General features: G+C 50.4%; 1 protein-coding gene and 1 long non-coding RNA gene across 8 annotated transcripts in view; one reads left to right on the top strand and one right to left on the bottom strand.

Moving 5' to 3' along the window:
- The window catches only part of MGAT1 (alpha-1,3-mannosyl-glycoprotein 2-beta-N-acetylglucosaminyltransferase), a 139,657-nt gene extending 121,195 nt beyond the window's left edge, over nt 1-18,462 (bottom strand). For 3 of the 7 annotated variants that reach the window (XR_012125276.1, XR_005056931.2, XR_012125277.1), the window contains exons 1-2: nt 18,331-18,462; nt 17,057-17,470 (exon numbers count right to left, since the gene is read on the bottom strand). Coding sequence is in view for 4 of the 7 variants with exons in the window: in XM_017649916.3 (XP_017505405.3) it covers nt 2,881-4,224 (1,344 nt within the window). In the remaining 3 variants the exon portion in view is untranslated. Of the gene's footprint in view, nt 1-1,775; nt 4,343-12,120; nt 12,299-14,969; nt 15,152-17,056; nt 17,471-17,938; nt 18,080-18,330 lie in introns of those variants that run through there. The other 4 variants (XM_017649916.3, XM_017649917.3, XM_017649918.3 and 1 more) reach the window with 4 other exon arrangements.
- On the top strand, nt 18,454-20,398 carry LOC118969055 (uncharacterized). Its single transcript, XR_005056942.2, has 2 exons — nt 18,454-18,785; nt 19,099-20,398. It is a non-coding gene; the product is annotated as an uncharacterized lncRNA (long non-coding RNA).
- Nucleotides 20,399-20,939: the final 541 nt, after the last annotated feature.

The raw sequence follows: 20,939 nt of genomic DNA, 5'->3' as shown, positions 1-20,939 counted from the left end.
CCAAGGTGGAGGAGTGGTGCACGGGCGGAAGCCATGGCTGGGCCCACCAGCACACCCTGTTCCAGAGAGGCTTCCGTAAACAGCTGTAACCCCAGGCGCCATACAGACCGACCCTCCATCCTTGGGGACTTACAACCTGCCTGGGCTGTGCCAGTCCCCAGCTGTTTCAGTGAGGGCCCACCTGGCATGGTAGCTGTAATGAGCTGGGTGAGCTTTTAGAATTATCTTTAAATCTCTGAACTCAAGTTCTGCAGTATTTAATGACCGCATGCTTTTCCATGGTATTTCTGCTTGCTTGGTTATCTGCAGGATGACAGCTCTTAAGGGCGGTAGCCATGCACACATGAACCACACCGGAGGATGTCTTTCTGGGGAGTCACATCAAAAGGAAGCCAAACAGGACACAGAGACCCCAGAAAGTGCCTGTCCCTTCAGGAGAAACCTAAGAAGACAGCCTGTATCTTGAGAGAGAGGCTCTTCCTTTGTGATCTCTTGAGGAGGGCTGCCCCTACCACCCTGCGCAGACTGCATCCAGACCCACCCACCACCCTGGGGCTTGAGGGAGAAGAGACCAGAGTACCAAGCAGGCTGAGGAGGTAACCTTAGAGGAAGGCAGAAAGGGAACTGTCCAACTATTAGGTAGTGATTAACACCATGGGCTCCCATTCAAACCCAGACTCCCCCTACCTGGGTGTGTGACCTTGGGTAAGGGAACCTCTATGTTCCTGTTTTCTTGCCTGTAAAACCAGAGCTGTACTTACCACCCATGAGTACTCAAATGAGTTAACGTTAATGGTGGAGCATTCAGAACCATGCATTTAGTAAGCAATTGTCAAATAAATTTAATGCTAAGAGGGAGTCTGAGAACACAGTCTCCTGGCTCAGCTGTGTTAGGGGGGACCCAGTGTCAGTGGGCCTATTTCCCTATGTGCAAATCAGGGTTAATGACCATCTCCCCAGCCCCAAATAAACAATCCATCTAAGAGCATGTGGGAAGATGTGCTCTACAAAAATCTAAAAGGTTAAAATTAATATCTGACACTGGTTCCCTTTGTACACAGCATTCCTGAGCCCAGAAGGTAGGCAGGAGCTGCTCCCTCGGTGCCCAGGTGACCCCACGTCCCCCCCACACAGCTCACCCATCTGGTTTAGCTTTGGAATGGTTGCTGTCAACAAGCCACCTCACTAATGAAATCATGTTGGTGGGTCACAAGCAGCATTAAAGAGAAAAAAAACTGAACAGAAACTCTCAGAATGTTACATGCGGTGGGTAAATGGTTCCAGGAAACGGTTGCCAGTTGTGTGCTTTGGGTGGCAGGGGTAAAATGCATTCTCTCTAGGGTCGGGGTCAAGGCTCTCCGTGCCACTCCCGGGGCTTACCTGGCTATCCCGGAGCTCAGTGGCAGGTCCTGGAGGATACCCGGAAAGCGCCGCATATGCCAGGAGAGGGCGCCCCGCACACACTGCGCCCACGAGGCAAGGCCCGCCCGCCCTGTTCTCCGACCAGGCCTTCAGGCTCGGGGGCAAGGCCAAGCCCACGGGAGGCTGCATAGCCCACCTCTGGAGATCGGCTGTGGGGAGTATGGCCTTGGACCCTCTCCATCCCCACGCCTGGCCTTTCTTGCACCCTGGGCCCTCCTCAGCTCTCCTGTGCCTCTTCCCTGACCCATCTCCTGGTCATCTGCTTCCCTTCCTTCAAGGGATCCTCTTCTCTCGCTGTCCAGCCCCTTCTTCAAGCCTCCACCTCCTTTTCCAGAACACATACATATACAGTGTTTTTCAGACAATTCAGCCTTTATTTTTGAAAATAATTTTGTAGCTTCAACTTTCTTGCATGAACTGAGGTCAGGCCAAAAACACCCACACACACACATTGCTCTCCAACGGCCACCATCCGCATCCTCATCTGAGGGAACCTGGTAATGCTTAGGGGAGAGAAGGGGGGCCAGGGCCACCCTGTCTGCTGCTCTGCCTCGCCCTGAGAGTGCCGCCTGAAGCCACACCCCTCGGGGAGGAGCCTGTGCACAAAACCCGAGGGGAAAAGAGGCTCAAGGATCTAAGCTCCCTTCCCCACACCAGCATGAAACCCTCCTAGAGCAACAGAGAAAGGATCCATATTTTAAAAGGATGGGAAAAGGGGACAGAGCCTGTTTCTTTGAGGCAGGATGAAGGAGGTGTGCCCCAGCACACCAAGGCCTCCCCCCACTGCCAGGGATAAGCTGCTCTTCCCCTTCAGCTAGTCATCTTAGAATCACAAAGGCTAGGCTGCTGGGTAAGAGGTGCGAGGTTAGGGTTAAGGAGAGGGAGGAAGAAAAACACGGCAGGAGGCAGCAGCCCTGAGGACCCAAGGTCCCCTGCCAGACCCTGATAGTGAAACCCCTCTGGTTAGTCTCATTTTGGCCAGATACCTTCTCTTCTCACAGAACCCTGCCCCACCTCCAAGTGGGGGAATGTGGGGATGCGCGGCACGCACAAGCAGGGGGCTCATGCCCTGGCTGGAAGAACCGAGATAGGGAGAGGCCTGGTCAAGAGAGCTGAAGTTGCCAACCTTTCTGCAGACACCCCGGGAGTCAGCCTGGAACATGCAGGTTTGTGGCCCCAACAAGCCCAAGTCTCTCCCTACCACACAGTGGTTTCCTGCTTAATTCCCCCCAATATACCCCTGTAAGGTTCCCCTGATTTGACTCCCTTGAAAACGGGAGAATAACCCTCACTTGATCATCTGTGCACTAGAATGCCACTCCAAAAAAAGAAAAGAAAAGAGAAGAAAAAGTTAAATGGACTCAGGAGAGAAACACGGAGGAGGATGCAGCCCAGGGGCTGCGTCCGGTCTCGGTCCGACACACGGCAGAACGCGGCCAGCAGGCACAGGCGACGCGGCTAATTCCAGCTGGGATCGTAGCCGTCCCAGGTCTGCGGCGGGGCCAGGTGCACGCGGCGGCCACGGAACAGGAAGCTGACGATGCCGCGGTAGCCGGCCCTGGGGACTCCGGACTTAAGGTCGTCCATGACACCCAGCGCCTTGGCGAAGGCCTTGAAGCTGTCCCTGCCCGTGTACTGCACCCGCACCTCCCCTAGCTCGTTCCGCTCACTGGTCCTCACTTTTTCCACCTGCAGCAGAGGGGCGGTGTAGACGCGGGCCAGGAAATCCCGGTCGTAGGCCTCCCGCCGCAGGTACGACAGGTCTAGCTGCGTGAAGGGCACGAAGTGCTGGTTCAGCTTGATGAACTTGAGGTGTTGGTCGAAGAACTGGCCGTGGCTCACGCCCTTGCGGCCAAAGGTCATGGTTCGGGAGACCTCGGGGCGCACGCAGGCGCGGCCCTGCCGCTGCTCCGGCCGCCGCATCCAGTCGTCCCAGAAAGCCTTGGGCCACTTGGGCTCCAGTTCAGCCCAGAGCTCGGCCAGCAGCAGCCAGCCGAGGCCCGGGAAGAAGTCCGTGCGGTAGAGCAGCTCGGGCTTGCTCGCGTCCACCATCTGCTCCTTGCCGTTGTCGTGCCAGGCCGACACGCACCAGAGGGACGGGTCGGCGCGCAGCAGCGGGTAGGTGGCCTGAAAGTACTCGAAGAAGTCGGGCGCCACCTCCAGATCGTCCTCCACCACCACTGCGGCGGGGAACCTGAACTTGTGGAAGACCTGGCCCAGCGCCCAGCGGTAGTGGCGCGCGATCTTGTAGTAGCCCTGGAACTTCCGGTGATCGGGCTGCACGGCGATGGCGCTCAGGTCCGGCTGCCGGATGTGAGTAATGGCGCTGCCGTAGGAGGCGATGACCTGCGCCGTCTCCTCGTGCCCACAGTCCTGGCTTACGATGATGGGGAAGAGCTCGGCCGAGGGCCGGTAATGCAGCAGCTTGTCCAGGCAGCGCCGCACGGTGCTGCGGTCGCAGGCGATGACCAGGATGGGGATCACCGCGGGCGGCGAGGGCGCGGACACGCGCGGTGGGACGGGTGTGGCCGCAGAGGGCACCCGCCGCCGCTGACTCCAGCGTGCATGGTGCTCTCTGATCTGCTGCAACAGCCCCCGCTGCCGCTCCAGCTCCACCTCGGCGTCCTGGGCCAGGCGGATCACCTCGCGGGTGAGGCCGGCCGGGTCGTCAGAGAGAGCGCCGTCGGAAGGCAGCCTGCTGGGCGCCGGGCGCGTCCAGAAGAAGAGCAGCAGCAGGGCGTTCCAGGCCACGAAGAGGATGGCGCCCCACAGCACAAGCCCTGCAGACTGCTTCTTCAGCATCCTGGCCCCCGCGGGGGAGGCGGTTAGGGGTGGGGCCGAGGCTGCCCTCGCTTGCCTGGCTCACTCCCCACTGCGCAAAGGCCTCCTCTGGGCTTCGGGTTAGGAAGCAGCCATGCACCTGGGGAGAGGAGAGAGAAAACCAACCCTCATCACAAAGGCATTGCCCTGCGGTGGAACAGTTGGGAGGAGGGTGGAGCTGCGGTCCCAGGAACAGGCCAAAATGTGAGGTAGGTGGGAGGCCAGAACCATGTTGACTCCAGGGCCCTCAAAGAAAAGCGCTGTGCAGTACGCTAACCTGGAAGGTCAATCTGCATGGGAGAACAGGATTGGGGTAACATGCTCCCCCGCTCCAAAATGAGCTCATTAGTCCTCAGAAAATCAGTATATTTGAGGGGTAAGTAGACAGTGATGTTGGTGGACGGCAGGGAGCAAAGCAACCCCTACTCCCTTTCTTACCTCAGATTTCATTCCCATCTTCCATCCAGAGCTTAGGGGAAGAGTGGAGCTGAGACCAACTACCTCCCATTGCTCAAATCAAACGGCCCCAAAATTGCAGATTTAAAAACTCAAATATTACACCTCAGAGCTAGAGCCAGCACCTTAACTAACAGGTAAGTACAGAGGCATTCCCTTGAAGATCAGGGCAAAGCCAAGCCACCCATAAACTGCATGACTATTTAACATTCTGTTGGAGGGATGGGCCCATGCAATTGGACTACAGAACACAATTAAAGGCAGAAGTGGAATAGAAGCAAAAATGTCTCTATTAGCTGACTCTGTGAGAACATGTCTGGAAAACTGTAAGAGAATTAATGATAAAACAAACCCAAATAAAGTACTGAGCAAGGTAGCAGCATATAAAAATTAACATGTAAAAATCAATAGGCTTCATTACAATTAGCACACATACCATAACAGGGAAGGCAGTATAGCACAGAGAAGACAAGTAGTGACCCTATAGCATCTTACTACACTGATGGACAGTAACTATAATGGGGTATGTGGTGGGGACTTGATAATGGGGGGAATCTAGTAACCACAATGTTGCTCATGTGATTTATATTAATTATACCAAAATTAAAAAATCAATAGGCTTCATACTGACAAATAACAACTCAATAGAATAAATCATGGATGACAAAACATTACTTACAGTAGCTATAAAAATGAATATTTAGGAAAAACAACATGAAATACGTAAAACCTACATGAACCTGTAATTCCTAAAAAACATAAAAGACAACTTAAATATCCCATGTTCTTGCGAAGGATAAACATACAAGAGTATATAGGAAAATAGTGAAAACAAGCTGTGAAAAGTGACTGGCTTTACCAGGTATTAAAATGCTACCTACCACAAGGCCTCTATAATTAACACTGTGTGGTGCTAGTTTGTAAACAAACAGATCACCCAAAGAAGAATTAATTCCAGAAACAGACCCAAATACACTTAGAAATTTCATGTCCAGTAAAGGTGATATTTAGAACTACTGGGGCAAAAATGGTCTTATTGTGTTATAACACCTATATAGCTGTTTGGAAAAATAAAATTTTATTTTAGATCCATACACAAGAATAATTTCCAAGTGGATTAGAGATCAAGATATAAAAATAAAACTTTCAGTGCTAGAAGAAAACATGGGTTAATTCTTCCTTCACCTGGGTACAAGGAAAGGCTTTCTAAATTATGACTCAAAATCCAGATGCAATAATAAAACACATTTGCGTGGCTAAAAACACCATAAGCTGAGTCAAAAGACAACAAACCAGGGAAGAATTTTTGCAACATACAGTACAAATAAAAAGCCAATACCCTGATAGACAAAGAATTTTTTAAAAACTGAGGGGAGAAAAGGCCAAAACTCCTTGTCTAAAAGACAAGGGCAACTCACAAAAAAGATATGAAAATGGTCTTTACACATATAAAAAGATGTTCAATTCCACTTATAAGAAAAATTAAAATTAAAACTAGACTAAGATAACATTTCTCAGCCATCAGATTGGCAAAAATTCAACCATTTCTATTCTTGTAACAGTGTCAGCTAAAGAAAAGTTTTTGATGTTTGTTTTCAGGATTTTTCATTTTATGGATCATGCTTTTGGCACTGTATCTAAGAAATCTTTGCTGAAGTCACAGAGATCTTCCCCTATGTTTTCATTTTTAGATTTTATAGTTTTAGGCCTTACATTTAGGTTGATTCATTTTGAGTTAATTTTTGTATATGGTGTGAGGTATGGAACAAAAGGCCTTTTATAGAACTTCGACAGTTCAGTTAAAATACTGAACAGTTACCATATATCCCAGCAAGTCTACTCCTAGATATATACCCAAGAGAAATGAAAAGATACGAAAACCTGCACTGAATGTTTATAGCAGCTTTATTCATAACTGCCAAAAACTGGAAACAAACAAAAGGCATATCAACAGGGAGATATGGATACACAAATTGCTGTTTACCTGTACAATGTAATAATAATACTCAGGAATAAAGACGAAAACTTACTTATACATACAACACATAGATGAATCTCAAAATAATTATGCAAGTCTGAAAGACCCAAAAAAGACCACATACACTATGATTCCACTTATATGAATCTCCAGAAAATACGAAGTTAACCTATAGTGGCAGAAGGCAGATCAGTGGTTGCCTGGGTTGGGAGCACTGAGGACAGCAGGAGAGGAATTACAAAGGGACACTAGGAAACCCGAAGGGGAGGTGGATGTTTATTATCTTGACTGGAGTGATAGTTTCATGGGTGTATAAATATGTCCAAACTTATCAAATTGTATATTTTAAATATGTGCAATTTACTCTATGTAATTAAACCTCAATAAAACTTTTTTTTAAATACATTATTGGGACAAATGACAAAACTGGAATATAGAAGATAGATTAAATTACCAGTGTTGATGACAGCTGTACTGTGGTAATGTAAAAGAATATCCCAATTTTTAGATAATACGCACTTTTAAGCATTAGACATAGAGGGCCGTGATAGATGACGTGACTGAGAACAAAAAGACTGTATATTACATATTATACACATAAAAAGAGACAGCAAAGGGAGCAAAATGTTAATAGGTGAATCTGAGTAAAGGGACTGAGTGTCCTGTACCATTCTTATTCTTGAAACTTTTCTGTAAGTTTGCAGTTAATTCCAAATAGTTTCTTAAAATCAAATTTAGGTACATGGCCCACAGCTCTGACTAGCTTCACCCAATATGGCTGCAGCTGCGCACATCAGTAAGAGGTGCTGAGGCAATCCCTTTGTCCTTCCCTCTCCACGACTCAATGCCCTGCATCACACACCTGCTGTCTGCCAGACCCTGGGAAAGGGGGCAGGCGACACACATCCATCCAGAAAAGGCACAGTCCCACCAAGACAAGTCCCTTAGTCTCTCAGACCCCATTACTTGAAAGGATCTACACACCCTCCAGTTCCCAGACAACTGCCAATCCTGACGAGACTCTCCCTGGCCTTCCTGCCTCTGGTCTCCACCCTTCAACCCCAAAGCTCCAGGGATGTACCTTCTTGGGCCAGCTGCTCTGCTGGTTACCCTCTACCTCATAGCCCAGTTCTCTAATATCAACTAAATCTCATCTCTACACTCCTGGGCTCTCAAGCCAGAAGCTCAACATCAAAGGATCAAAGGGCTGATGCTGGAGAGTCTCTAAAGGGACTGGCATTCTGTCTCACTCATGGGGAGACTCCCCTCCCAGCACCACCACCTGTCTTCCTCCTAGAAGCCGTCTGCCCCTATCTGCCCCCATAACTCCACAGAACCAGACTTCTCAGAAACTTCAAGTCTGTTTGTTTTACTGTCATTAAATTCCATTTTATCAGTGCTCACGTGCCAATCACAGTTTCCTAGAAGAGAGACGCACAGATTTTCAGTTTCTTCCTCACTGTCCCTCCGGATGTGATCAACAATGTTGCAACTTTTCCTTCTTCAATCTCCTGCCCTTGATTCCCTATCCCCCAACCTCCTGCCTCCCAAATGATTGGGCAGGAAAGGTATTTAGGTTAAATGGATGAGGAGAGGAAGAGAGACGAAACTTCACCCACAGAGGTGGACAGAGGGCTAGAGGATCATGCATGTCCCTGACCTCTCAGTAAGCCATCTCAGACAGGCAAGCTCCCAGCCGGGTGTCAAAGCCTCAAGGACATCCTTCAGTCACTCCTCTCCAGACATTAGGATTAGGAGACCTCCCCACCAACCCTCTAAGCTCTGAACATCAAAGCAGTTTTCTCAGCCTCTCAGGAAAGGATTCTTAGAGAAAATATATAAATGTCTTGAGGGGCTGCATGACCCACAGGAAACAGCAGCCCCAGTTCAGCCCAGGCCTCCACATTAGCCCTCAGGCTAAGTTCTTCAGCCCATGAACCTTTCCTCTAAGTTCTCAAACAAACTTGCTCCTCTTACCACAGAAGAACAGGACACACTTATTCCCAGGCCCCACAGCTTCTCTACACAGACTCATCCAGAGTCTGGTGCCAAGTCCTGTGGCTTTTCCACGTATTCTCCAGCGCAGGACCTTTCACTCTGTCTGGAAGTCAGTGGTGTGTGCATACACAAGCTTGTGCACTCCACCCTCACGTGCTGTGCCCTAAGAGAAAGCCCAGAAGGCCAAGCTTTGACCAGGAGGGTCCACGCAGTCAGGCAGGAAGTGGTGCTCTGAGCCCTTTCATCAGGAGGGTTCACAGCAACAAGGGTGAGTCAACAGCCCAGGGCAACGCCTAGCATCAACCCATGTTATATTTTAACATCTTTGAAAGCCAATTTCTCACCTCTAATATGGAAACCATTATAGAATACCTCACAGGGTTGCTGTGAGGATTGGGTAAGACAAGTACAGTGCCCAGCGTGTGTGACCACATAATGTCAGCCAATCTCTCACGTGTCCCCTCTCTCTCTGGCTCTCTCTACTTCACTATACTAGATTCTTCTGGGCTCCAAACATCCAAGTCTGCCCCAGGGCCTTTGCATGTGCCTGTGTGCCTGGTCCGCTCTTCCCTCTCTTCACCAGGTGGGCTCTGACTCACGTCTCAGCCTGGACACCTTCCCTGATACCTCTGGACCACATGAGGTCCACCTCCCCTTCACAACTATCAGCACCAGGGCAACCTCTTGCTCACTGTCTGCCAAGTCCCCCCAGCTCCAAGCTACTCATAGACAGGGAATGGCTCCCCCAGGACTGCCAAGCTGATAGGGTCCCTGACATTAAGCAGATTTGCCTGTAACTTAAAAAGTGGCTTCTGTGTGGATGTCACTCACCTACAATCCCTGAACTGCAATTCCCAAGTCCAAAAAGCTGAGAAAAATGGAAGTTTTCTGTACTTACTTGGCAGTAAAACCTGATCTAACCTCATTTGGCAAAATCTGATCTGATCTAATGTGAAGCTATTTAGTATTTATTTATCCTGCTTAGTGTGACTCTTCATACATTTTGCTACAGAAATAAACACACTGGGAACAGTATGCTGCTCCAGGCCTCACCCTACATGATAAATGCACCACATCATCTTTTTAAAATCCAAAAAATTCTGAATTCTGAAACACATTCAGCCCCAAGAATTTTAGAATTATGAAAATGGAAGAGACAGTTATACTCATTCACTGCCAATTTCCCATTTCAAACTCTCAAACCCTTTAACCTGAACTCTCTTTCCCTATTATGAAATATTGCTTTAAGCCTGACCTCTTGACTAACTTCTCAGCAGGTCTACCTATCAGTAATCTCACTTCCCTTTAAGCAACTTTCCCAACAGCAACAGAGAATCCTTCCTAAAGTGCACACCTGTTTACAACACTACCCGCCTTAAAAACCATCATAGGCTGCCGTTGCCCACAGGACAAAACTCACACTTATCATTATGAGACATGGGCAAACCTCTTTTCTAGCCTCACCTCCAGGCACTAAACCCATGAACCCTACACTCGCCTCAGCAGGCTACTGACTTCGACCAGTGGGTACATTTGCATACTGACTTCTACCAGTAGGTACAGAGTATGCTACTGAGTCTGGTCCCGCTGGTCCCTCATCCTAAAAACTGCCCACAGAACCCGACCCCAAAGTGCTCCCACATCCTTTAGAGCCCAGTTCAGGCGAGACTTTCTGTCACACCCCAGGCAGCGCCAGGCCCTTGCATGAGTGCGCTCCTACCATGCTCTCTCCACACTGCAACTGAAATGGTGACTGCGTTTCTGGGTTCTCACCTTACTCCTCAGGAAAGAGGTTCTGTGACCTCTAAGTCTATCACAGTGCTTAGCACATGTGTGAAGTGCAAGTGGCTAGATGGAGGGTGGCTTGCATTATTGCCTAATCTGGGAGAAGGAAGACCAAGCCAGCAGCATGAGAGTGAAGGGTTACAATTTCCAAACATGACCACCACACATCGCATCCCACATGCTCTTCTTTCAGTTGACACTACTACTCCCTCCAGAGGTGGGGCAGGTGGGGCCCATGTTCCCACTTTTTGATCTATGACTACACCAGAGGAAGCAACGATACGACTCTTTCATGAAAGGGAATACAGTTTCCACATGAGATGCCTGCTCTTGGAAACCAGCCATCAAGGTAAGAGGAAGCCCAGGCCACATGGACAGGACACCTACAGGTATTCCAGGTGACAATCCCCGCTTAGTTCCCAGCTGAGAGCCAGCATCAACCATGAGCCATGGGATTGATGAACTGAAAGGGGGTCAGAGAGGACAAACTAAATTCAAGGGCTTAGAGAATAAGCCCTAGGAGGGAAGGGATGCAGGTTATATTCATCCTGGGGAAGAATGAAGGGAAGTCTGATGTTAGTGTAGCAGAAAAGCACGAAGGCCTGGGAAAACAGGTAACCCTGAGCAAGTCACTTCAACCACTTGCACCTTGTGTACCTCATCTGAGCAGGGGAAGGGTGGATCTGAGATATTTCCAAGGCCCTGGTCTCTGATGATAAAAAATTAGTGACAATGACTGCAATGTCCCAAACACGAAATGGGTTTATCCTGTTATATATGCCCCTGCAATGAGACATACCACAGAGCTTTCTAACCCTGAAAAAAAAGGATGTTGAAGCAGGCATCCAGGGGAGCTCAGTGGCCTCCCATAATCGGCAGGGGAGGGGTGATTCAGGATGGGGAAGCAGACCGCAGGGTATGTGAGCATCTAAGAGAAAAGGCTACATGGTCTGAAAATATTATAAATAACAGAAAATAAAGCTGGACATCAGAGCCAGTGATGTTCTAAAGCAAAGACTAATTAAACGGGCCACAGGGGCAAGGGTTAAGATGGAGCCTCATGCCCGGGCTTCCGTTTAGTGGAGACAGACCAGTGGGCCACAGCCCCTCTCCTCCGGAGTTTGTAAGAGGGCCCCTGCATGTCGCAGGAGCCCCCTACTTCACACACGTTAGCAAACAGGTAGGAAAAAGTTTCTTGCCAATTTCCATATTTCTACCTTCAGTCAATTCGTCCGTAGGACTGGAGGAAAAAAAACCCTGGTGACTGTAGAAAGGACGCTGGGGAGGGTTTGGGGGAAAGACCACCTCCCAGTGCTGCTCCCCAAACCCTCTCCGGCCCCGCACCCACGTCCGCCCTGCGGCCGAGTTTCACAACCGCCCTCCTCTAACAGCTGGAGGCCCGGGATTCCGCGGGCGGAACGATGAGCTGGACTTCCCGGGTCAGGAGGGGCGCGCGGCCGGGACCCGGGCTCTCTGGGATCCACGGGCACCGGGGCTGTTGGGCGACACCGAGGGCTCGGAAGGGGCAGCTCCTCAGGCCGGGGCCCGACGCCCCCGGAGCGCCCCCTCCGCTCCCGTGGGGCCTCCCCAGCCGGACCTCCGTCGCCTCCCGGGGACAACCCCAGAAGTGACGGGCGCCGGCGGCCCCGGGCCCGACTCACCAGGTCCTGCCAACTTCCCGGTCCTGGACTTGGCCCGCCCCGGGCGCGGGGAGCGAGGCCGGTGCCCGGGCGCGTTCCAGGCGCTCACGCAGCAGCCGGCGCCTTCCTCCTGGCCGGCCCTTCCTGCGGCGCGCCGGGGCCAGCCCGCCGGGCGGGCAACGTGGCCCATCCCCGGGGAGGGCGGGCCGGGCCGGGCCGAGGGGCGGGGCGGCCGCCCCCTCGCCCGACGCAGCTTCCCGGGCCGGCCTCCTCCGCCCGGCTCTTCGTTACCCTCCGCCTGGACAATCCAAGTTCTCCGGGGTCCCGAACTTCGGGAGGCGCTGTGCAGGCAGCTGTTACCATCGGCCCTACCTTGCCCTAACCTCAATTCCATGGATCGACGTCCGACCCCATCAACGCCTTCAACGCCCTCCAGTTAGACTGCTCGCGGCATCTCCTCCTCCCAGCCCTAGGGCTCATAGGCTCTGGAGTTGAGGGCACAGCCCTGCCTGAGAAGGCTAGGCAGCCCGGTAGCATGCTCACCAAACCCAAGACCAAGGGTGTGGGGGCCAGTTCTCTAACCCCCTGCCGCTGCCTTCCAAGTGGGAGAAGTCGGGGGCAACAGAGGGGCCACAGGGTGCAGGGAGATGTGAGCACAGGAAGCAGGTGCCAGAAGAGAAGCCAGGGAGGAAACACCTGCTGCCCAAAGCCCAGGAGGACCGGCAGTTGTTTCTTCTCTTTTTTTCCGTTGGGGTGGGGAATGAGAGCTGTTAGTTCTGAGTAAAACAAACTTGTCCCCAGGGTAGAATCCTCAGATGCAAAGAGGAAAGGGTCAATCACAAGACTGGGTGGTAGCCACCTGAAAGGGGATGTGGGAGTGCCTTAGAAAAGCCTAGATGTCCATAGCTGACCTTGGGAAATCATGGTGGGGAGCTAAGAACTACTTGATGCTCCTGCAGACGACTTCCCTGAGAATTGAGTTCAAGGCCAGCCCTACACCCACTCCACAGGCACCAGATCCTCCGCCATCCACTTCCCTCCTCTGTGTTCCAGGGCACACAGCAGGCCGGAACTCTGTGGTGTGTGGTTACTGACTTTGCTCACTAACTTGTTTTTACATGAAACCAGGAATCATGCTGGGTTTCAAAAAACAAAAGTGTAGAGGCTCCAGCAAGGAGGTTAGGAGGTAAACCAAACTGCACAGAGGCCTCCTCACGCTGGACCTTCCCAGCAGCTCTGCAGCGTATGAATTGTCATCTTGCTCTACAGATGAGGAGTATGAGGTTCAGGATAAGTGCCAACTGGCTGAAGGTTACAAGACCAAGTGAGGTACACAGCCAGATTTAACACCCACCCATTCTTGCTTCCAAAGCTGGCACTCATTGCCTCCCCTCATGCATCTGAGTGCAAATGCTCTGAGATGGCTGTGTCCCGCATGACAGGCACAGTGGGGCTGCAGGGAAATCCTAGTTGAAGCAGTTAGAGCCTGGCCCTGAAGGAGCAGAGTTAGAGAAGAGCTAACATACCTCAGTGAAGCTGGACCGACTGTGTGTCCGTGTCCAAGATCTCCAACGGAGCTGATTTTGGACAATGCAGGAAACGCAAGCCCATGCTCTCCTCATGAAGGGAGTTGGGGGATGTAGGAGGACTACACACTTCACAGTACATGTCAACGTACCAGGGAAAACAATAAGCTTCCTAAGAGTGTAAAACATTGGGAAACACTGGTTTGTGGACCCCAGATACCAATAGCTAAAATCACCCTCCAGGACAAAGGACACAGCAGGATGCTGAAAGGTAGAGAGATCAACCGCCTGTGAGATGTCAGATTCCCACTTCTAAAGATAATCCTCCATTTAGGGCAGTTCAGTGGGAAACAGGACAGGATTGTTTGTGCACCATAACTCACACCCGATGACTACAGACAGTCCTTTGTTTATATTCCAAGGCTCAAGAGAAGATCGAAGAGTAGAAATTCCCCAACTGCAAGAGGACTGTCCCAAGAAAGGGCCTGGTTAGAGAATTGGGATGGGCTGAATTACTATACGAAAACAAGGAAAACATTTGGTCTGAAAGGCAAGTAGCCAGGGTGATGAGCGCCAAACTGACCTGAGCAAAGAGGCTTTTGATGGAGGTTTTATGGGGAAGGATTACCAGGGAAGAAGAGCAGAAACAAGGAACCAGGTGCCTTCATTCTGGAATTGTATTATGCAAAAGTTACAGGAAATGGGAAGATCTGGTCACAGGATAAAGGAGAATCAGAAGAGGCAAAACTATATCCTGCCCCCCATCCGCCCCCTGACCTCCCAAACAGGACTAGAGACAGATGGAAAAAGAAGTGAAAACAGTTCTGGGAAACTGCCCTCCTGTGAACCATGCCTAAAATACCCTGAAATTTTTTACAATTTGGAAAGAATTCATGCTCTGAACTTAAGACAGATCTTGACTTGAAACCATCAGTAGAAGTAAAGTTTTAAATCAATATGTCTATTTTCCCCCTCCCTTCCTCCCAACACCCCTACTCCCCATGAAGACTCAGACACTCAGCTCATTAAGATCAAAGAAGAGGGAAAAGATGAACACAGTGATCAGTGGGCACTGTCAGTGAAGTGGAACTTTTGGTCAGTCACATGTAATTACTTTTGGAAGAACAGGGTATAAATAAATTCTGGTAAAACACACACACAGCATTTGGTTAAGTCTATTACTGCTCCTGGCTAAGTGGCCTGAGCATCCCAGTGCCCGGGAGGCAGCTGAGGGCTGTCCTGAGGACTGTTTTGCAGAAGGGTCCGGCAAACAGCAGGACTAGTGCTTTCCGTGGAAAGAAGAGGAGACAGGAATTCTAGCTCACTGTGAGGAAGACATCTTACCAGAGAGGCTGTCTGAGTTCCCCTAAGGGCACTGGCTTCCCCTCCTTGAAGGTCTGCAGCAGAATCCCGGTGGCCCTTGTCAGGTCAGACTGCAGAAGGACCCAGCACCCACTGGCAATCAGTGTCTGGCACTCCACACTCGGGAGAGCCCTTCCTGCCCAGGGCTTCTGCAGACGCCTCTTACATCAGACCACCGAGGGATAGTTCCTGCTCTCTCTTCCTCAGCAATGTGATGACAGAAAGCTGACACAACACAACAGCCAGAACACCTCACATAATGTAAATATTATGCAAATACAGCAAAACCCTGTGGTACTTCAAGTGCTTGGAAGCACTCAACAGGCCTCCCAGGTAGGATGAGGGCTGCAGAGACATTCTGGGACCACACAGCCCTAAGCAGAGACCTGGCACCAGGAATTTGCTGGGCAAAGCTGGAGGGAGGTGATATGCCCACCCTGAAATTTAGACCTTCTAAAGTAGAAGCCTGGCCTCAAAGGGGCCATCCTAGGCATCAGATGAGAGAAGGAAGAGCTCAGGGCCAGTGACTCCGCCTAGGCCTGCCCGCCCAGCCGTCTATGGGGACTCAGGCAAGGAAGGAGGGGGAAAACAGAAACTAAGTCATAAATACATGATTTTCAGCTGGCACATGACCTTAATTAGTAGCTAGCCCCCAGTGAATATTTAGTATTACACAGACAAGCTTCCTGTCCCCTTGCCCAAGCCACCATGCCCCAATATCAAAATTCCCAACACCTCTCCTTTCTGTAGTTTATTGCCACTGAGAAAGGCAGGTATCTTGGCATAGGTAAATGGGAGTTCAAGGAAGGTATGGGCAGGAAATGAGAGGGTAACTATGAACAGGTCTGTTTTAAGTGGGACCAGAGCATGTGAAAATATAAAGGGCTAAGAGATGGCAGTCTGAAAAAAACTTTCTTAAAGAGCAGGAGGGAATACCAGGACATGGCCAGTAAGTAAGGCCTTGCATTCACTCCAAGAAATGGAGCGCCATCTCCTTTGCAGACACTCGGCCCTTGAAATTTACGCTTTCTTTCATCCCTTTTTAATCTGCTACCCCAAAGAGGCACACTTGCCACACTTACTGGAGAGCCCTGAGGTCCAGAATTCCTCAATCTAAATTTTCCTTGGACCTGTGTACTTTTTCACCACTTGACGATCCCAGGTAGTGTTTACCAGTAATGGGATGAAGGCAGGCTTTTAATTAAGGACATCCAAGGCTTTTGCCAGCACACTAAATCAATAGAAGAACAGAATTCCTAATTCAGAGCTTTTGTCCTTGTAACAATTTGTACATGCCCATCAAGGGATGTCAGTGTTACTGTTTTGTATGTACATGGCCCCAGATACTATTCAGAATCTATCATTTCATTTGCTCCTTGTAACAACCTTGTGAGGAATCTAGAAGTTATTTATCCCTATTTTTCAGGTGAAGAGAACACAGCAAAGCTTAACCCACACATCTAGTGTTGGATACTGACTAAGAAAGTCAGGGTTAGAACACAAATCCTACCAATTACCAAACCTGCGTTGTATTCATCCGCTGTCTCCATGAGGTTTCACAGCCTAAGTTCCCTTCTACAGGTAGGGGTAGGAGAGAAAACTTCTCAGGTTATATGGACCATCTCCTACCCATACCCCAAGGCAGTTCTATTCAGTTAGCTCCCCAAAACATAGCAGCCTGCTCTGCCTGGGTAATCCATTTATTCCAGAGTCCTGTTTAGCCCATACTGACTTGGAATTCTATTATCTCCATGTTGGAAAGGGCCTTAGAGGTAATGTTATCCAACCTCCCTACAAAGGTTTAAATTCTTTGCATGAATCTCCTTGGCCTAACTTCACAATTGCCATTGCTCACAACCCCTTACAAGGTACCCCTCCGACCTGGGTAAGGAGAGGCTGGGAATAAGTCTGCAGCCCCACAGAGAGGAGAGGTGAAGCTTCCTGTGTACCCATCAGGGTATCTCATCACGGCACTTCCTGAATGGCAGCATTCCCAGACTCGCCCCACTCAACACTTTCTGCACAGGAGCAGCAAGACACCAAAGTGGGAAAAGAGTCAGGAACCTTACCTTTCTTTTCTTCTCTCAATTGCTCCCCTGGAGATCATGAAACCCCCATCCATCACACCATTTCCAAAACTGAGAATCCCAAATCAGATACACCAAAGGGCAGCTTCCCTCCTCTTTCCAGGTCCAGAGTCCATGGCTGAGTGGATTCCGAGTGGGAGGAGTCTGGGGGGGAAGGGTTATGTCCAGGCCCCTCCCCCCCACTGCAGGCTTCAGTGTCCCTCCCAGGTCTGTTACATCCCTTCATTCAGTTGGCTTAGTAAGTAAGTGGGCAGATCCCAGGTACTATCCCATCTCTTGCTCAGGGAAGGGAAGTCATCCACTTCGAGGACTGGCCCATCTGTCTTCTGCTGGGGTTTGTAAGATGAAACAGGTCTTAAAACAGGCATGGCCCCGACAGCTGATTTCTGTGTTAACCTGTGGAATATTTAAACGTTATGACACTCTAATCTATTATGAACCCAATGGATTCAGAGGCCTTCCTACCTAAATTAGATACCTTTGCTTTGTATCAAAACCCTTCTGTGAACACTCCACAAGGTTATACAAGGCACCCACTGCAATCACGTACTGCACCTCAAAATACAGGCACCGTATCAATACGTACATACATACATGTTTCAGGGAAAAGGAACCTATTCTCACTAGAGAAAAGCAACCAAACGCACTGACTATGGGCAGACTGCTTTCCAAGAAATACAGAAAAGAAATCCCCCTCCTGTCCTCTTGTCTTATTAGGGCCACACACTAATCGCCCTACATGTCCCAAGCTTCTCAGGGTGTTCAGTGTTTTAATCGCCCAGCTCTACCCAACTGAACTAAATCCATTCCAGACCCAGGTGCGGGCACCTTCCACATGCATTGCTCCTTTCCCTTCACCCTCACCTCCCCCTCTGCTTCCAACACTGTGCCAGGGATGTAATGCCCAGTCTCTGTCAAACTCCCCGGGGCCACTCCCGAGAGCGCTCTCCTGGAAATAGAGGCCTGAGTCCCGCCAGCAATAGCACAGCAGGGTTCCAGTTTCTCAGCTGGGGAGCCTATCCCTGTCGCCCCCTCCCTTCTAAGTTTACACACACACACACCCTTCCTTCCTGTAGGGGCGTGGCGCCCACATGACCCCCTACCCCGTCAAGAATTTAACTCCTCCCACCCTTCTCTTCAGAATCCCGTGCTCAGTGTTCACGGGGGAGGGGAGTGACATCGCCACCCTCCCTAGTGTCCTAACCCAGCCCCTCCACCGCCCGGCGACCCTAGCCCTATCGGGACGCGGTGGTTACCTGGATCCCGCCCGGTCTCGGCAGGGAGCCACGGCCCGCCCCGGGTCGCAGTCCCGGCCCAGGTCGGGTCCCCGCCGCCAGCCCAGGTCCCACCCCCCCAACCCCTGGCGGCCAGGCCCTCCCCTCACGCTGCTTTCCTCCTCCCACCATCCACCGCAGCCACTTCCGCCCGCCCTCCGGAAGTGACCCGAGGGACCGCCACCTCCTCTCATCCCGCCTATTCTATCCGCTCCCCGCCTATCCCACTGCCACTCCGGGAGCACGGGACGTGGGCCTGCGGGGCTTGGGGTTGTTCTACAGTCACTGTTCACAGGACTGAAGTCGGGTACGGGTAGGACCGGGTCTGGGTGAGAACCCAGTTGGGAGCGAGAGCAGTTTCCGTGCAAGGGGCGGGCAGAGAATGCTGCCCGGAGGCGAAGCACGCATAACGTCTGCGCATACGTCACGGCGCCTCGGTCTGTCGCAAGCGTTGACGCTCGGTCGGCCTGGTGGGCGGGACTTGGGCGGGAGGAGGTGGAGCGAGAAGCGCTAGGTAGGGGCGGAGCCTCGCGGGGTAGCCCCACCTCTTCCCCTCCGTTAGAGCGCTGGGCACCTGCCCGCGTGATAGGTAGGGTCAGGGCACCTCTCCCCTCGCAGCTGGTGAGAAAGTACGGGGAGCATCTGGGCCCGCGTGTCCGCCGTTCCTGTGCTGACAGCGCTGCAGGAGTACTACAGGGAAGTCTTAACGTTGGTCGTCGCGTGCTTTTACCCGCTGCTTCTCTTGCACAGGCAGGACCTTCCTCGCGTCTGAAAAGAACAAGAAAAGGGTGAGAATTCTCGGCGCCCCCAAGCCTGCCTTTCGCTGTACGCTCACTGTGCGCCCACAGGTCGGGACCAGGGCTGCCACCGGAGCCTCGGGGACCTGCCCGAGGTTATGCGGCCAGCGTGCTAGAGGCGGGACACGAGCCTCTCAGTACCGCCGCTGCCGCGTGCCGTGTGCCACCGGAGACCTGTGCCATCTGAAGAAACCTTTCCTCTCCTTCAGACATTGGACTTCCGAGTTCCAAAACTTCTCTGGTTGCTTTTTCCTAGTATGTCGGTCTGACGTGCTCTTGACCTCTAGCTGAATCCAAGTGGAGCATCTACTAATTTTTGGAGTTAACATGTCATCCCTGACATGACATATGCTAGAATATTTGTAGCCTCTGTCTTTTTTTTTTTTTTCCTTTTTGAAAACTTGAACCTAGCTTTGGCATGTCTTCTATCCCCGTGATTTCTCCAGATTATTAGCCGTGTCTAATAACTTGCATGTTTTCAGTTCTGGGAATGTAACTGGGTCAAAAGTCTTAAAATGACTTTTATTTGGAAAGATGTCATCACCATATTAGAAACATTCTTAAAACAAAGTTTTTATTGCAATTACACTCGAACAGAAGAAGAGGTCCACAAATAAGTTCCTGATTTTGCCTCAATCCCAGACCCATTCCACCCAAGTGTTTTTCTCAGTTCATATCAGCTCCACCTCATTTTACTCAGGCTCAAACCCCAGGAGCCATCCTCGGACTCCTCTCACATCCTCTATCCACTCTATGTAGAAATCATACACCTTTAAGCCATCTAGGATCCAACACCTTAGCATTCCCACAGCCACCTTCATCCCTCACCTGAGCAGTCAGGTCTCTAGCTATACTTCCCCTCTCCCAGGAGCCTAATCTCCACACAGCAGCCAGAGGAATCTTGGCATTTCCCTGCTTGAAACCACACAAAGTCTTCCCAGTTCACTTGGAAAAAAAAGCCAAAGTCCTTACAGTAGCCTACAGAGCTCAACACCGATTGGCTTACTCCCCACTGCTTACTCTGTTTCAGTCACACTGCCTTCATTACTGTTACTTGAACCCACCTCAGGGCCTTTGCACTGGCTTTTCTTTCTGCTTATAAAGCTATTCCAGGTATTTGCATAACACACTCACTCACCTCTTTCAAGTCCTCTCAAGTGTCGCTTTCTAAGTGAGGCCTTCCTTGACCAACCTATTTAACCCTGCCCCCTCACCCACAGCACCGCCAGGCTCTTACCCAGCTCCAGTTTTTCCATACCCCTCACTTACCAACTTCTAACATTTATTATGTACTGCCTCTCCCTGCTAGGATGAAAGTTCCATGAGAGGGGGCATCTTTGGCTGTTTGATTATGACAGGGCCAAGTGTGGGGCCCATAGTGGGCGCTGAACAAACATTTGTGAAATAAATGATGAATGAATAAATTTGAACAACTATTTTCATGATAATGTATTCCCTTCCAGGCTTCTCTTGCCTGAAGATATGTGAATATGGTTATAAGCCTAGTATACATATTTTTGCATTATGATTTTTTTGTCACCACACAATAGATACTGTCCATGTTTCTAAATATTCTCACAACCATTTTTACTTCTTAAATGCACTTAGATTTTGGCATGCTTCTTATAACAAGTCAAACAATACAGAGTTGTGGGAAGAAAAGGTTATCTTCCTCACCTAATCTCACCCTGCTAAAGGGAGGCACTTAAATTTAATGGCTATCCTTCCAAATATTTCTTATACACACATATAAGCATATATGACAGGTACATATTTCACAATTCAAAGAGAGGT

Source organism: Manis javanica, chromosome 14, assembly GCF_040802235.1.
Source record: "Manis javanica isolate MJ-LG chromosome 14, MJ_LKY, whole genome shotgun sequence".
Lineage (NCBI taxonomy): Eukaryota > Metazoa > Chordata > Mammalia > Pholidota > Manidae > Manis > Manis javanica.
Note: the sequence above shows the minus strand (reverse complement) of the source record. Positions and strands in the feature narration are given on the sequence as shown.